General features: G+C 38.1%; 1 protein-coding gene across 2 annotated transcripts in view; it reads right to left on the reverse strand.

Moving 5' to 3' along the window:
• Window positions 1-13,925: 13,925 nt before the first annotated feature.
• Window positions 13,926-19,133, reverse strand: part of kiaa0753 (KIAA0753 ortholog) — a 64,670-nt gene continuing 59,462 nt past the window's right edge. For both annotated transcript variants that reach the window (XM_072243060.1, XM_072243059.1), the window contains exon 17: window positions 13,926-15,883. In XM_072243060.1, coding sequence (XP_072099161.1) covers window positions 15,712-15,883 — 172 coding nt within the window. In that variant the 3' untranslated portion in view covers window positions 13,926-15,711. The remainder of the gene's footprint in view (window positions 15,884-19,133) is intronic.

The following is a 19,133-nucleotide window of genomic DNA, read 5'->3' on the forward strand; positions in this document are numbered from 1 at the left end:
TAGTCTGGGTGAAGTAGCTGGGAATGTGGGGAGAATAAAATGGTTTAGGGTAGTATTAAGGTGCTTGATGGTTAGTGTGGAATCGGTTGGCTGAAGGGCCTATTTCTGAGACGGTAATACGTGGTCTTTGAGCAAGCCGATGGTGAGGAGCCATCAGCACAGGACTTCAAGGCAGATGTCCTGAGTTCAAATCCGGCCGGGTCCCAACCTGGGCAGCAGTATCTGTGCAGAAGAAAAGCCTGGCAATCTACTTCCATATCTTGCCATGAAAACCCTATGGACAACCACATAGGGTTGCCATGAACCAGTGACAACTCTCAATTATGTAGTTTGAAGCTCATCTTGGAGTCATAACACCTGATCCAGAAGCAAAGTTCCATGGAGGCTGATCAGTTCTGATTAAAATCATTGTTCTGAAACATTAATTCTTGTTTCTATGTCTATCATCTTCATAGCAAATCCATCATTTTCTGTTTTATACTGACACACCTAATATAAATTTGTACTGTTCATGTTCAACAAGATTTGCATTTACAGTGAAACAACCCCAATTTTAATGTCTACCACTTTTCATGACTCATGCTTAACATTTAGGCAAAGTTTCAGATGACTTCCAATAATTGTGCTAATTTGCTTCTTGAAAGTGTAGTGAACTCAGTGTACTAGGATCTGAATGTGCAGTCATTTTGAAGATGCATGATATTATAAAGAATACTCAATAATAATAATACAGTAGTAACTAAAGGGGATGGAAACAGCCATCTGCATAGTTTTCTCTTGTTGGACCATCTCACTGTGAAACACAAACTTGGTTTCTACTAGTGTTTGGAGCAAATGAATGATGCTGTGTGATAATTTGCGGTGAGTGGTAAGTTAGTTTTGCTTACTTTTCATAAGATGTTGGCGAGCTTTATGGCCAGGTCATTGTTGACAATGAAGTGAAACTGGAGTTGAGATGTTTCAGCATAAAAGTGAGTCTTTTTGCCCAAATAAGTGCTCAATGCCCAAAGCATTAGTGCTTTTCATGGTATGAGTCAACCTGGCCTCAGCTAATACCACATTTTTGTACTTACTTCAGGATCAGGGCTTTTTCAACAAGACCAGCATTTATTGCCTATCATAAACATGAAAAAGTCTGAAGATGCTGGAAATCCAAAGCAACACGCACAATATGTCGGAGGAACTCAGCGGGTCAGGCAGCATCTGTGGAAATTAATAAACAGCCAATGCTTTGGGCTGAGACCCTTCTTCAGGAATGAAAAGGGAGGGGGAAGACACCAGAACAAAAAGTTGGGGGATGCCTATCCTTATTTGCCCTTCAGAATCTAAAAAAAAAGATGGTGCTAAGCCATCTTCTTGAACAGATGAACTCATTGGATTTCTTAAATGGTGCAGTTAAGTCTTGAACTGAATAAGTAAAAAAAATGGATCAGGTTTTTATTTCAGATGGTGCTCTAGTCAGTATAATGTCTAAATTGCTCAAAATGTTCAAGCCGATGAATCTATGCTGGCTTCAGCCAAGCCAGGAGAAGATTCATTTCTGGGGTTGTTTATAGCTGTTGAGCAGCATGTGGTGGGTGCACCATTCTTGTTTCCTTGTTTAATAGTTCAAATGCAACAACAGGAATCGGAGATTTTTCATAAGCAAAAAAAGGAAAAGGGATCAACTGAACAGGGAAACATTTCTTTAAAAAATGCAATCTCAAAACACAAAAAATATTTTAAAACTCCAATGTTCAGATCTGAAGAGCAATGACAGGAAGTTCAAACCTTCCCAAATTCAGCCATATCAAAGAAGGGCCACACAAGATCAGCACCTACCAAGAGTTCCTGAATTCTAATTTCACTTTTTTAATAGTTGCAACAAAATGTCTTGGTCACACTAGTAACTACAGATCAGGAGGCATTCTTATTGTTCTTATATGATTATATAACTCTTGAATTGTACACTTGTTATTCTAACAAAATTACCTCGGCAGCCTACCATGGCCTACATGACTTCACATCACATTTATTCTATAAATATACAGCAGTGTGCTTGCTTTAGTTTCACCTGCACTAAAACAGGAACAAAATGTCACTGCAGTGATTGATGTAGAAGTTTAGGTGATTCACAAACTGTATCATAATTGAAATGTGCCTTTTTCTTATTGATTACACAACACAGACTTGAGATATTAAAAAATCCAATAACATATCTGGTGCTGAATATTTGCTCCACAGCCTCGAACAGAGATGGCACTAGTACATGATTTGAGACTGAATAATAACTTATTCAAGACTGAAAGAAGAAACAAATAACAAGCAAAATACTATTTTCCAAAATTTTATTCTAAATGGAGATAAATAACTGTACATCTCTTTTTTCATTTCAAGGTCATCCAGTCCAGATAGCAAGACAAATCCCAGCTATAAACCCCTAGAGAAAAAAATATGGTTTCCAATATTGGAACTAGCTTTCCTAATCTTCATCCCACAATTAGATAGAGATTCATGTTTTCTGGTTGCTGCCTCTTTGAGTAGCTCTAAAATGTTCATGGCTTTCTCATAGGAGGAAGAAGTACCATTTATAGCTATAGCAGGTACAGCGGTCACAACTTACCTCTTCTCAACCCCCACCAATCCACAAAACAGCATCTAAATTGGGAGGGATAATCCCAAACTCCCCCACCCCTTGCTTCCTTGTCTCTAGTTTATTGAGCACACAAGAGTAGAGGCTGAAAAAGCACAATAATGATACTGATTAGGACTCAGGCAGACCAAAAGGCATTCAGATGTTTTGCTGGAATCTGAAGCTATAAGGAGCCATTAGGTAAAGCTACACACGAAAGGATGTTCAGTAAAAATCCAATAATCTGGCACACTCAGGATTACGGTGATATTCATATTTGTACACCGAGACTTCTTTAATTTGATTTTTTTTTAGATATTACAAAGTAATATAACAAATTTTCCAGTGAACCTGATAACTTGAAAAGGAACACTGCAAACCACAGCCCAGCAAGCTGAAAAGGAACAAGGAACCAAATGATTTTGAAGTTGGAAGTGAGTAGGATAACTGATCCATGGTGAGTGGAAAGGAAATCAGGTAAACATCACCTCCTGAGCCAGATACCAAATCAATGAGATTTAGTGGATTATCAGAGTTTTACTGTGTAACTCGACTCCAGGAAATCACAGCTGAGGTAGAGGTGATATTCCCACCCCTACTTCCACTCTTTCTTCCTTTTCACTAATTTATCAAACACCCAAGTCAAGGACATCTGAATGACTACAATGACAAGTACTGATGATTAGGGCTCAGGCAGACCTGAAGGACCATCATTTGTAGATTTATCTCTAGTAATTAGCAGGTCTAAATCTAAGAGTGGGAGTTAAGTGTAAATAGGAATAACAGCCTGCTTCACCGGGAAATTCCTTTTCACCTGCCCACTGGTTCACACATATCCTGAGGATGTCTAACTAAGTGGAGGGTGTGAGGCTAGCTTGTACATATAAACTCTAAGTATCTTGGATTCATACTTGAGTTATCACTTACAGGGGTTAAGAAGTGTCAGTGGGTAAGGGAGGAGGTAAGAAAATTAAAATGAAAATATTTCAGAGTTTGTGCATTGAGCTTGATTGAGACTTTGAGTGCTTCTTTCGCACTTCCACTCACGACCTTTTAATTTTGAGATGAGTACCTGACTAACTAATGTTATTAATGCTTTCAATTTGTCCATTCATTTAGAAAAAAATCTTACCTTTGTACTAAGGCACACACTGTAATTCTTCACCTCAGCACAATTATTATGCATGAGTGCTGTCCTTATCAACTGTTCAATTATTTTGGCAGCTTGGTGAGTAAGAATTCTATTAAAATCCACCATTCTGTTCATGAGTGTGCCAAAAATGGCATCTTAGCTGAACAAGCCGCTATCATCTGTCTTATTTTATCAAGCACTTCCAATTTTCTATTAAATCTAAACGACAAGGGATAAACCATGTGCTGCCTTTGGTACAATTACTGAATATTAGGTTCTTTTTTTTACTTCACAGCTGATCCTTTTAGAAAACCGAAGTTACTTTCTACAAAGACACTATTGATTTCTTTTTTAAAAAAGTGATATGAAAGCTGCTGGACAAATTATTCAGGAGATTATTTCTGTAATAGACATGGCATTTGTCCAGACATCTATTAAATTCTTTGCCTTGGTGTGCTAGTATATAATGATGATGGAAGGAGATGATGGCATTAGAAAGTAGATTTCGCTGAAAGATTGGCTGCTTTGTTCGTAAAATTAAAACGTAACATAATTTGACAATATAACATAGATAAATGAAAATCTAAAAACTACAAATGCTGGGAACCTAAATAAACCAGAAAATGCTCATAGCTCAGTCAGTCATGTCAAATCTGTCCGAAAAGGAACTGAGTTTTAAATGCTTCAGGTCAAAGATCTTCCTCTTTTCCACCACAGATGCAGACTGACCTGCTGTGTGTTTCCAGCCTTTTGTGTTTAATGATGCAGCGCGGAGTAGGTCCTTGCAGCACTTCAAGCCACACTGCCCTGGCAGTCCCACAGCCCTGATTTTACCCACACTTAATCACAGGACAGTTTACAATGTCCAGTGGACCTACCTGGTATGCCTTTGGCCTGTGTGAGGAAACCCGAGCTCTGGGGAAAAGCCACACATTACACGGGCAGGATGTACAGAGAATCCTCACAGAAAGGTCCCAGAATTGAACTCTGAATTCCGGAATGCCCCGAGCTGTAATAGCATCTCCCAAACAAATTGTCAAACAAATCAGCATTGAACAATATGTTCTTAGGGTAATCAAATGTGAGCAACCACAGATTGTCAAGATACTGACTCTGACTACATGACAGAGGCAAATGGAGTTTGGTTAACAACTGCAGCAGCAATGATAAATCACACACTGGTCACAGCATACTTCTGAGGATTACTTATATCATTTATACGTCAAATCATTTACCTTATATTGTACTAAGATTACAATAAAAGCACAACTAGTTCCTCCCCAAGAAGAACTTGTAGTGATTTTCTAATGGCTTCAGCTGAACCAAACTAGAACATACCCAATTTTGAACCTTCATTCATTTTGTTAGAATAGTTGAACGCTTAAGTTAAAGAGGGAGACAGTTCAGTCTGTTACCATTTCTATTCATTTTCAATAGGTAAAGATGATGCCTTTCATCTGTTCTGTTATTTACCAACATGGAAACAATGATCAAAAACTTCAGTGACATGGGATGGCTGAGCTCAGCAATTCAACATTTTGAAGAGAGAATGACAAAGAGAAGTTTTTGCATGGACAGAACTATCGTTAGGTCTGGGAACAGTGGATAGTTTAGGAGTATTAACCCTCTCTCCAACTTACTCTATTTTATGAAATACATACTGTATGTGTATCTAATTAACACGCACCTCTGAAATTGAATACCTGTGAGAGGTCCCTAATTTCCATTACTGAAGTTGTTAATTTATAGAATTTGCTAAACATTGCTTGCTCACTTGACCACAGTCACAAAGCAAGATAATGAAGTGTTCTGAATATAGGAATTATTCACATTGTTTTTAATTATCCTTTTATGGGTGGTGCTGGCAAATTCAGTATTTATTTTCCATAAACACAAGAAGGTCTGCAGATGCTGAATCCTTATTTTCTATCCTTATTACTCCTTACAAGGTGCAGGAGTGTCACACTTGTAAACCACAGAAGTTGTTTGGTTGAAGATATCCCCACAGTATTTTTGGGTAAGGCTTTCTAAGCTCACAGCCAGCTTAAAAAAAACACTTCCAAATGAGAGTAGTGTGTGACACAAAAAGGCACACCCACTACAAGTAACCCTTTTAATTGACTCATAGAATGTGAATATCATGGACAGTGTCAGTATTAATTATCCATCCCCGAATGTCCCTAAACTGAGGCACCAATTACACTGGTGGGTCTGGCCAGATTGGGTAGCAGATCTCTTTCAATATTAATGAACCAGATGGGAGTTCAGTTTTTATGGTCATCATTACCAGAGACTTCAAAAAAACAGATCTATCTCACTGTTGCAAAACTCTTAAAAGGACTTCTTGTATGAAGGAGATGAACTCTTGGTCCCTCATTCTACTTCATAAAGGTTCTTACACCTCATTGTCCACCTGCACTGTACTTTCTCTGTAACTGTAACACTATATCCTACATTTGGTTATTGTTTTTCCTTTTTAACTACCTCAATGTACTTATGTTTGGAATGATCTGTTTGGATGGGATACAAATCAAAGGTTTTCACAGAATGTCAGTACATATCATCATCACCATCATCATCAGGTGCCGTGCCCAGTTTGAGCTCTGACTAACATGGCCCACACTCTCCTGTTTCAGGTGAAGTGGATCAATTCATTGGTATTCATTTCCAGTTCTCTGGCTGCTATCTCCATCATCATTTGTCTTTGTCTTCCTTTTGCTTTCTTCCCTTCAATCTTTTCCATAATTACCATACATTCTAACTCCTTTTTCCTAATCACATGTCCAATGAAGTTACGTTGCCTTTTCAGGAGGAGAGGAGAAAATGGCGACACGACGCAGCTCACAGCGGCCACTCCAGTGGTGATGTCTGTTATTTGTCAAGTAGGGTGTCGTGCACAATCCTGATTTGATGGAGGCGGACGTGGAAGAACATCTGGTGAAACTTCTGAAATGCCTGCTTCGCTGCCGCTGCTACTGTGTGGTCCAGAATCTCCAGAGGAGAAGGCCCCAAGTCCTCGGCTTTGCTTGCTGCTCGGTGGCCAGGGCGGGGTCGAAGCGCTCGGCAGAAGATGGTGCTCGGAGAGGCTGGTCGGAGGCTCGAAGTTTTCAGACAGACTCAGAGTCCGCTGCGGTCGGGCGCTTCCAATGGTGCTGCATCGGCAAGTTGGTGGCTCTTGGAGGTTCATGGCAGGGAGAGTTTCTCCCTTCTGCCGCCTGTGTGAGATAATGAATCTATCGGGACTTTGAGACTTTTTTTTACCATGCCCATGGTCTGCTCTTTATCAAATTATGGTATTGCTTTGCACTGTTATAACTATAAGTTATAATTATGTGGATTTGTCAGATTTAGTCGTGGTTTGTCCTGTGTTTTCTTGTGATATCGTTCTAGGGGAACGTTGTATCATTTTTTAATGCATGCATTTCTAAATGACAATAAATGAGGACGGAGTGTCCTCATAATCTAATCTAATCTAATGATCTCATACATTATTTCTTTTTGTGTTTGCTCTGTTCATGACATCCCAATTAGATATTCGTTTCATCCATGATATTCTTTGCATCCTCCTCAAAAACCACATCTCTGCTGCTTCAATTCATTTCCTCGTGTTACTAGATATTGTCCAACATTCTGAGCCATATAACATAACTGGATAAACGTAACATTTCAGTACTCTGAGGTGGGTTGTCATGCCTAGTTTAGTATCGGTCAGTATACTCCTCATTCTCATAGAGGTGTCTTTTGCCATCCCTATTCTTCTTTTGATGTCCATATCGCACCTGCCATCTGATGTCACCCAGCTTCCTAAGTAGCAAAAGTTCTGTACCTGTTTTATGTCTTCCCCATTTATTCTCAGCCTGCAGATAGGATTCTCCTTTTTGGACATCACCATACATTCTGTCCTTTTGCAATTGATAGATAGACCCATTTCTGCACTTTCTTCAACAACTATATCAATTAAGTTTTGTAGCTCTTCTTCTGTACTTACAATTAACACAGTGTCATCTGCATATCTGAAATTATTGATGTACATATATGACAAATTATTGTCAGTACTTGTATCAATAATAAAACAATGCCTTCACATTACAGGTGGCAGAGTTTGCAAGAAAGGGCTCAACTAAGTCTTATGAGCTGTCATACATGCTGTATCAGTGGTAGAGGAAGCAAATATACACAGTGGCCAGTTTATTAGGTACACCCACACACTTGCTCGTTAAGACAAATGTCTAATACATGGCAGCAACTCAATGCATAGAAGGATGCAGACATGGTCAAGAGATTCAGTTGTTGTTCAGACCAAATAACAGAATGGGGAAGAAACGTGGTCTAGTGACTTTGACGATGGAAAAGATGTTGGTGCCAGACGGAATAGATTGAGTATCTCAAAACCGTTGCTCTCCTGGGATTTTCATGCACAGCAGTCTCTAGAGCTTACACAGAATGGTGCAAAATACAAAAAAAAAAGACATTGAGTAGCAGGTCTGTGGGCAAAAATGCCTAGTTAATGAGAGATGTCAGAAGAGAATGGTCGGACTGGTTCAAGCTGACAGAAAGGTTCAAATAACCGTGTGTTACAACAGTAGTGTGCAGAAGAGCACAGCATGTCGAAACTTGAAGTGAATGAGCTACCACAGCAGAAGACCACACTGGGCTCCCCCAACTCCTGTACCTTATAAAGCCCACTCCTGTACCTTATAAAGTAGCCACAGGGTGCAGATGGAAGTGAATAGATTGCTAGAATCCGGCCTGTTTGAGTAAGTATTGTACAGTATATAACTAGTGTGTCTAGTTTATTTAAAAAACATCCCCCCTGCCCTTCCCCAGAAGAACAATGGATGAGTTACTCAGCAAAATAATAACCTTGAATTGAAAAAGAGGGTGAGAGTACGTTTTAATAGAGATGATTATTATTACTTGGCATACCTCAACCTAAGCCTGAATGTTGCCTAAGTTTTGCTGAAAGCAAATATGTCTACCTGATTTCGGAAGATTTGGCATTGACAGCAAGCATCCTCAATTCTGATCAAAAGCTAAGGCAAATGACAGAGCTAAACACACCCTGTTGTGATGTACTGGCGGTGTGAAGTCTGGCCCTCAATAAATATTTACCTTTGTACTCAGTATGATTCCAACCAGTACAGATTTTTGCTCCTACTAATTCCCATTAAGTTCAACATCATTAGCACTACTTGGTGCCACACTAGTTCAAGCTTTGCTTTTATCTTAAAGGCAAACCCAGTCAATTCACCTCTGGATTGCAGATACTTTCTCCGAATGTGTCAATCAATTTTGATAGGATACAAAGGAAGAAGAGTGAGCAGATTATTATTCAAGTTCCACTAGATAGTGCTGTCAACAACATGTGTAACTTTGTTAATAATAGAACTTTTTAACCAAACTAGATTTTATACTTCTTTTGTTGTGTCAGGAACTACAAAATAGCTAGATGTAAGGTTGCATGTAGAGTCAAACATCTAGATGTACATTAATATTTTAAGAACTGAGATTCATCCAAAGTGTAATAAATACCAGAGGGCAAGGTGGAATGTTAATTTCATTAAATATTTATAAATATAAAAATATTTTCCACAAAACAAAAATGTTCAAATGAGCTCAAGAATAAATTTCAAAAACTAATTATACAAGATTTGTATACATTCCAGTTACTCATTCTTATAAATCAGAATCAAGTTTTTGTTCTTATGTGCACAAGAGTGAAGTTACTGAAAACACTAACCTGTACAATCTTTAAACCTCACATTAAAACAATTAGTTACAAATATAGAAACATTCAATTATATTCAAATAAATCTGTTATTGGACTGTTTTTAAAAAAAAAACTTGGTTTCAGGCTCAAAATCTGATTATATTGCTAGAAATCTCAACCTTATATATTGTATATAAATAAAAGTTTATGGAGATGCCTGTATGATAACTATGGCTTCTAAATTACCCATTCCCTTTCTAAGCTCCTCAGCCCTTACCTCAATATTGCTGAAGCAAAAATGAGCACACTGAACAATATCAGTGTTTGGTTTGTAAACTTAAAATGTAAGTTTGTTCAAAACTGACTGCTCTAAGTTGACTATTTACAGAAGTTCTTACAAGCATATCCAGGGTTGTACTAATTTGCTGAGATTTACATCTCCTGTCAAAGGCCAAGAATTTGCAATCTATTTGTAAACTTTGAATTTTAGCTCCTGATTAGGAACTAAGATATGCTGCCTCACTGAGTCCAAATTTCAAAATGTAGAGCAAAATCTAGGCAAATTTATAACAGTTCAAAATAAAGTTCTTTGGTCCTGCAAATACCAAATACAGAATAATGGTTTTAGTCCATTACAATACATAAGTAAAAACATATGCAAAAATATATTTCAATTATAATTAACTTGCTGTACTACTTGTTTTTAAAATTCAAAGGCACATTAAGTCTGAATAAAATCAGAAATATATTACTTATGATTATGTTCCAATTACGTTTTCTTCAAAATACTATTCTTAAAAATGTTTTTACTTTTACTTCAAAATTATCCAGATAAATCCTGTTACCAAACTTTTTCTGACTAGGCATTTAGACGGAATTATCAGAGCACAATGAAGGGTTGTTGCTAGAATGATGCTGCATCAAGTATACAAAAATATTTTAAAACAAATAATACAGCAATGTAATTATAATTGAAATACACTTTCGCATAGGTTTTTGTATTATACAGGTATGGCTTCTCAATGTTCCTTATTAAAATGGTGATGCAAGTGAATAAGATGCTGGAAATCTGGAGCAACACACAAAGGAGTAAGAGGAACTCAGCTGGTCAGGCATCATCTATGGACAGTTGACGTATCGGGTCCTGATGAAAGGTCTTAATCTGAAACTGAAAGATCTGAAGGTAGATAAGTCACCTGGACCAAATGGTGTACACCCCAGAGTTCTGAAAGAGGTGGCTAAAGAAATTGTGGAGTCATTAGTAATGATCTTTTTGGAATCACCAGATTTTGGAATGGTTCCGGAAGAATGGAAGATTGCAAATGTCACTCCACTCTTCAAGAAGGGAGAGAGGCAGAACAAAAGGAACTACAGGTCTGACCTCAGTGATTGGGAAGACGTTGGAGTCAATTATTAAGGATGAGGTCTCAAGCTACTTGGAGGAACATGATAACATAGGCCATTGTTAGAATGGTTTCTTCAAGGGAAAATCTTGCCTGACAAATGTGTTGGAATTCTTTGATGAAGTAGCAAACAGGATTGACAAAGGAGCATCAGTTAATGTTGTGTACTTGGATTTTCAGAAGGTTTTTAACAAGGTGCCACACATGAGGCAGCTTAATTAGCTATGAGCCCATGGTATCACTGGAAAGATTCTAGCATGGATAAAGCAGAGGTTGATTGGCAGGAAGCAAAGAGTGGGAATAAACAGAGCCTTTTCTGGGGGGGCTGCCGATAACTAGTGGTGTTCTGCAGGGGTCTGTGTTGGACTGTTCTTTTTATGTTATATGTCAGTGATTTGCATGATGGAATTGATGGTTTTGTTCCCAAGTTTGCAGACAATATGAAGATAGGTGAAGGGGCAGGTAGTTTTGAGAAAGTACAGAGACTTAGATTAGGAGAATGGGCAAAGAAATTGCAGATGGAACAGTGTCAGGATGTGTATGGTCATGCACTTTGGTAGAAGAAATGAAACAGTTAATTATTTTCTAAATTGAGAGAAAATACAAAAAACTGACTTGCAGGATTCCCTAAAGGTTAATTTGCAGGTTGATCCTGTGATGAGTAAGGCAAATGTGATGTTAACATTCATTTCAAGAGGACTAGAATATAAAAGCAAGGATGTAATGTTGAAACTTTATAAAGCACAGAAGAGGCCTCACTTGGGAGTATTGCGAACAGGTTTGGGCCCCTTATCTTAGAAAGGATGTGCTGAAACTGGAGAGGGTTCAAAGAAGGTTCACAAAAATGATTCCAGGATTCAATGGCTTGTCAAATGAAGAGCATTTGATCAATCTGGGACTGTATTCACCACAATACAGAAGAACGAGGGGTGACCTTATTGAAACCTATCGAATAGTGAAGAACCTTAACAGAATGGATGTGGAGAGGATGTTTCCTATGGTGGGAGATTCTAAGACCAGAGGACACGGCCTCAGTATTGAGGGACGTCCTTTTAGAATGGAGACAAGGAATTTCTTTGGTCAGAGTGTGGAATTCGTTGCCACAGGCAGCTGTGGAGGCCAATTCTTTATGTATATTTAAGGCAGAAGTTGATAGATTCTTGATTGGTCAGGGCATGAAGGGATACAGAAAAAAGGCATGAGATTGGGGCTGAGAGGGAAATGGATCTGCCATGATAAAATGGCACAGCAGACTCAACGAGCCAAATGGCCTAATTCTGCTCCTACATCTTATGAAAACATCAACTGTCCATTACCTTCGATAGATGTCCCTCCAGCTCTTTTGTGTATTGTTCCATATTAAAATGATAATATGAATTCACTTGTGCAGTTATGTTTACCAATTTGCAATATGCCAACTGAAATATCCATGAGTTATTTAGAAGAATCCTGACTTATTTTTGAAAACAATAAAATCATTCAATTCAGACAGTTTATTAAATTTAAAAAATATATACTTTCGTTTGAATCAGTTGTGCTTTGTTACAATATGGGAATTGCTGTTGATCTAATACACACTAATATCAAAATTCTTTAGTTTCATTAGTGCTGGATTTCAATGGGTGATCCACACTCTCGACTTTTTTAATTAAAGATTTGCAATGTTTAACAGCAAAGTCAAATAAGAGTAACAGGATCACATGAAATTATTAAGAGTACTGAACTAATATTTTCAGTCAGGCCGCTGAACATATGAACCAGGATGAAAGACGGAGAGGTATCAATGCTTCTGGCAAGACAGAGGTGGACGTAGGTGAGTAGGGTAAGTTGCATTATTGATTAGACAGTATGCAGAACATCCTGGGGGAGAACTTTCAATGAGCAGGATTACACTATAGGCCCCTCAACCGATAGCAGGGAGTAAAGGAGCAAATATACAGAGAAATTAGTTAGGTCTAAGAAAAGGGCTGAAATAGTGGGTGATTTTAACTTTTTTAATATTGACTGAGACTCCCTCTGTGCCAAGGGATTAGATATCAAAATGTAAGTGTATTCAAGAAAGTCTGCTGCAGCAATATGTAGATGATCCTACTAGATAAGGAAGTACACTCAATCTCCTTTTAGGAAATAAAGTTGGGCAAATGGTTCACATGTCAACAGGGGAGCACTTAGGGACCAGTGACCATAATCCTATTAGATTCAAGTTAGTTATGGAAAGCATAGGACTAGTCCTCAAGTTAAGGTCCTAAATCAGGGAGGGCTAATTTTGACAGCATCAAACAGGGACTCACAAAAGTTGTTTGGGAGCAGTTGTTTGCAAGCATTAGGGCATCTGGGACGCTTTTGAATGAGGCAGGGAGAGTTCAGCGCCAGCATGTTTCTGTTAGAATGAAGGGACTTAGGAAGGCACATTTAAATGATCAGTCTGGTATTTTAGTTAGTAACGAATGAAGTACCAGAAGACTAGAAGATGACTAATGTATGCCATTTGGTAAGAAATAGCAGCAGGGTTAAGTCTGGGAACTGTGGGCTGGTAAGGAAGTTATTGGAAGGGATTCCAAGTGGCAGGATTTATTTGCATTTGGAAAAGCAAGGACTGATTAGGAATGGTCAGCATGGCTTTGCTTGTGGGAAATCATGCCTCAAGAAAATAAGTAAGTTTATTTTTAAAGTGGTGATCACGTGGATTGATGGAGACAGAACAGCAAATGTTGTCTAGTATATTTTCACAAGGCTTCACTGGACCACAAGGTTAGATCACAAGGGATCCAGGGTGAGTTAGCAAATTGGAGACAAAATTAGCTTGGTAGTTGAAGCCAGAGGGTGGTGGTGGTGCGCTTTTTCTGGATTGAAGGCCTGTGATATGCAGTGTGCAGCAGGGATCAGTGCTGGGTGCTTTATTGCTTCTCATAAATATTTATGACGTGGATGAGAATGTAGATGGCATGAACAGTAATCCTGCAGATGACTCCAGAATTAATGGCATAGTGGCATTGAAAGAGATTGTTTAAATTTACAACAGGGTATAGCTGTAATCTGAGAAGGAGTACAAAAGGATGGCCAATGGAATTTAACTTGACAAAGTTCAAAGTAAATTTATTAACAAAGTCCACATATGTCACCATATATAACCCTGAGATTCACTTTCTTGCAGGCATTCACAATAAATACAAAGAAACAAACAAAAAGCAAAATAAAATAAATAATCAATACTGAGATCCTGAGATGAAGAGTCCTTGTAAGTCCTTTACAAGTGAAGTTAAACTAGGGTAGTTCATACACAGTAAGACGTGATGCCCCATTGTTGAACAGAGAGACCTTGGGGTATAAGTACATAGTTTCCAGAAGGTGGCAATACAGGCAAATAGGGTGGTGAATAAAGCGTATGGTATGCTTGTCTTCATTGGTCATACCATCAAGCACAGGAGTTGGGAGATCATATTACAGCTTTACAAAACTCTGTGGGGTTCCAGTTGCCATACAATAGGAAAGATGTGATAAACTAAACAGAACACAGAAAAAAATCACAAGGATGTTGTCTGGATTAGAGGTCTTGAATTATAAAGAAAGATTAGAGTGGCTGGTCCTGTTTTCTCTGGAGCAAAGGAGTCTGAGAGGTGACATGATAGAAGTACTGTATACAAAATGATGAGGGGTTAGACAGGATAGATAGCCAGTGTCTGTTCCCATGGTAAAGTTGACTAAAATGAGGCATAGGTTTAAGGTGAGAGAGAGGGGAAGTTTAATGGGGCACTAGGGGGTAAATGTTTCCATTAAGTAGCTGGCACCCGGAACAAACTGAAAAAGGAGATGGTGGAGGCAGAAACAGTGATAACATTGAAGGATCTAGACAGGTTCTTGAATGAACAAGGCATGGATGGATTTGGAAATAATGCACACATAAGTATAGATAGGTTAGTACAGACACAGTGTGCACAGGGCCTGTTTCTATGCTGATGCTGTACAATTACTCGGATAAATATGACACTTCAGTAAATTTGACCTCATCTTACTATAATCTATTCATTATAGTATGTTGTCACTTCTTAATTCCAAAAACTGATAACCACTTAACAAGGAAATAAGTGAAGTAATTGTTTTCTATAGTGCAGCCAGACCTATTTGTCCACAAAGCCTTAGGGATAAAATTTCAACAGTTCTGATGGAAAGCCATTATGATCAACAATTCCAGCAGGGAACTATTAGAAATATGTCCACATATACAAAGAAAAGGAAAAGGAATTCTAAAATCTTGGTAAGATAGAAATATTTCTGTCATGTGAATATTAATATGCTACTAACAAGATACTACATAGTCATATACAACGTAATTCAGTAATTCCCAAAGAAAGTGTTTAGTTTTACACCTTGCTTTTAGAACATTAATCTCTATAAGGGTGAAAACAATTTAAATTTCAAATGTGGGACGGTATGTGTTTCTTGTGCTTTGCATATGAATTGTTTTCAAGTCAGGGCATTGCTCGAAAGTAAAGGTAACACGTCTTTAACAGTCAAAGCATCTGAGTAAAAATAGTTTCTAAACAATCCTAGAAAATCAGCTGTACCAGTTTAAATATACAATTGACCAGCCAGCAACTTGTAAAAATCAAGGAGGTCAAGTTCTACATTACATTGAAAATCTACTTTGTAACCTTAAATGTAAGAAATGAAATTAATACACCAGCTTTTAATCATTTAAATTTATGGCAAGGTCTTGATAAAACTTTTAAAATGTTGTACATTAAAAATATAATTGTCAATCGGATCAACAAGCATATCTGTGATGCACATACCATTTGTTATGCACATATTATAGACATTTTCAGGTAAGAGCTTACGGTTTTCTTTCAAGTATTTACAGAGTACATCCCTCCTGTAGGGATACCAGGGATTGCTTAGTTTTGCTTTCCTGCTCCACAGGCTGCATAAATTCAGCCGTGAACAAGGCTTCAGCATACTCCTCACACGCATCCTGGAATTCAGCAGCAACATCACTTATACCTTCTTCCATTAACTCTTCAGCCAAGCTTAGAAAAAAAGGGAGAGGACATGTCAGAAAAGTCACCTAATGCATAATACTTCAAGTTTATCAGACATTAGCAGGTAAACTTGCAATATGAAAATATATTTACCTGTTTATCAGCAAGCAATAGAGTGATTCAATAATTACTATTTCCTCATCACTAAAGTTTCCTCATGTAAAAAAATAAGCTATTACAGTATACAAATGCTAGAGTAGAAATCGAAATCCCATTCTGACACTTACTGCTATTCTCACTTCAACACTTGAAGAAAATATATTCTAGATTTCTAATTTATTCTGTAATATTCTGTATGTTGCATTTCTACTAGGCAAATAAGTTTTTGACATATTTTCAATGTCTTCTCTATGCATATCATAATTTTGCAATTCCGTCAGTTAAATACAATAATTTAATTTTTTTAAATTGGAGCAAATCACCTTTGTCTGTCATCTGTACTGCTTCCAATTTTAAAACTCAATATAATCCAAAATCTAATTAAATGAAAGTGACTGGGCCAATTCTTTTAAATAAAGCTTAAGTTTAAAGTTCAGAAATATTAAATGGGTAAATGAACATTTAAAAAAAATACAAGTTAAAGTTTCAGTTTTTGTTGACAGATTTTTTGCCGTACAAAGTTCTTCACAGATTAACTATGAAATCTTGTTCTACTTAAAAAAAAATAAGGCTGGTTCAGCCAATACTGAAGTATAATGGCATCTTGCCACCAACTTAATTTCATAAGTAACATCTTAAATTCCCAGATGACCTGTAACAATTAATTTTGTAAAAGATAGTTATTCACTGAATTGGAAGTAAAGAGAAAAAAATTCTGGGGAAATAATATGTAGTACTATTAAACTGTTTTTTTAAACAACAATTAGCAAATTAAAAGCAGTTATGAAAATTATGTACACAGTTTTAATATAAAAATTACTGTTTATATCTCCACATTTTTTTTTGACGTTACCTCAAAACAGAATTTTCATTTAGTTTTAGTCCCTCTAAGGCTTTTACTAATATCAGGTTATCCTTTTCACAAATGGGGGAGAAAGATCAATGCTTTGTCTAAATGACCCTACTTAGGTTAATCAAAACAAATCTTATGGAAGACATAAATTATAAACAAAGAATCAGAATTAGATTTAATATCACTGGCATATATTGTGAAATCTGTTAACTTTATGGCAGCAGTACAATGAATGCGATATAGAGAAAAAAAAATGAGATTTTATACACACACACACACACAGTGATTGATAAGTTCGTGGCCTAGAGTAGAAGGAGATGAGTTATAGAGCTCTCGTTACATGCACATGCAGTTCAACTCTTCGAGTGATTATGCAGAAAGTTTGAAGTTAGTAACTCATCAGTTAATAACTCATTGGGGTGATTGATAAGTTTGTGGCCTAAGGCAGAAGGAGATGAGTTATTAATTTCAAACTTTCTGCATAATCACTCAAAGAGTTGACCTGCATGTGCATGTAAGGAGAGCTCATCTCCTAACTCATCTCCTTCTATCTTAGGCCACGAACTTATCAATCACCCTTCTGTGGACACTTTTTGGAGGTCCAAGATCCGTATGCTCCATGACCGCTGGACTAAGTGTGTAGTAGGAAGGGACTATGTTGAAAAATAAACGTGCTAGGATTTCTAAAACTGACTCCTTCTACCTTAGGCCACGAACTTATCAATCACCCCTTGCATGCGTGTGTGTGTAAATATATCTACTAAATAGTTAAAATAAGTAGTGAAAAAAACAGAAATCAAAAACTAGTCAGATCATGTTCATGGATTCAATGTCCATTTAGAAATCGGACGGCAAAGGAGAAGAAGCTGTTCCTGAATCGTGGTGTGTGTCTTCAGGCTTCTGTACCTCCTACCCCACAGTAACAGTGTGAAGTGGGTATGTCCTGGGAGGTGGGGATCCCTAACAATGAATGATGCCTTCCTATGGCACCGCTCCTTGAAGATGTCTTGGATGCTACGGAGGCTTGTAACCATGATGGGGATGACTAATTTAGAAGTTTCTGCAGCTTCCTTTGCTCTTGTACAGTAGCATCACCCCCCCCCCCATTACCAGACAGTGATGCAGCCAGTCACAATGCTCTCCACAGTACATTTGTAGAAGTTTTTAAGTGTTTTAATTGACAACCAAATCTCCTAAGACTCCTGATGACATATAGTCATTGTCTTCCCTTCTTTATAGCTGTATCAATATGTTGCATCCAGGTCAGGTCCTCAGAGATACTGACACCCAGGACTTTGAAATTGTTCACTCTTTCCTCTTCTGATCCCTCTGTCAGGATTGGCTTGTGTTCCCTCAACTTACCCTTCTTGAAGTCCACAATCAGCTCTTTGGTCTTACTGACGTTGAGTACAAGGTTGTTACTGCAACACCACTCAACTAACTGATATATCTCGCTCCTGTACACCTTTTCATCACCTTCTGAAATTCTGCCAACAATGGCTGTACCAGCAGCAACTTCGCAAATGGCACTTACCACATTCACTGTGATGCACCAGTGTTGATTGTCAGTGAAGTGGAGATGTTATTTCCAATCCACACAGATTGTAGTCTTCTGGTTAGGAAGTCGAGGATTCAGTTGCAGACGGAGTTACAGAGGCCTAGGTTTTGTTGCTTTTCGATCAGGACTGTAGGAATGATGATGTTAAGTGCTGAGTATAGGCGCTAAACAGCACCCTGACATGGGTATTCTGGAAATATTCCACCTAGAAGCACATCTTTTTCATTCTCTTCTCCTTTCTTAAGGAGGTAAAACTCTCTCCATGACACATATGATAATTGTTCCACATTCTTTTCACTGATTTAGAATATCAGGATATAGGGGCCCCACCTTATCGCAGCAATTGACATGATGCTATTACTGCTTGGGGTGTTCTAGAGTTCAGAGTTCAACTCTAGTGCCTTTCTGTAAGGATTCTCTGGGTACATCCTCCCCATGGATTGCATGCAGGTTCCCCGGATGCTCTGGTTTTCTTCCGCAGTCCAGAGACATACCAGGTCAATCTATTGGTTATTGTAAACCTCCCGGGAGGGGGGAGAAGATGGCGACGCGACAGCAGCGCGCGCGGCCACTTCGGTGGTATCTGTTATCTGTCAAGTAGGGGACTGTGCACAATTCTGATTTGATGGAGACAGACGCGAGAGCACAGCGGAACATCTGGAAAACTTCTGAAATGCCCACTTCGCTGCCGCTGCCACTGTGTGGTAACTGGAATCTCCGGAGCTGAA

Source organism: Mobula birostris, chromosome 25, assembly GCF_030028105.1.
Source record: "Mobula birostris isolate sMobBir1 chromosome 25, sMobBir1.hap1, whole genome shotgun sequence".
Lineage (NCBI taxonomy): Eukaryota > Metazoa > Chordata > Chondrichthyes > Myliobatiformes > Myliobatidae > Mobula > Mobula birostris.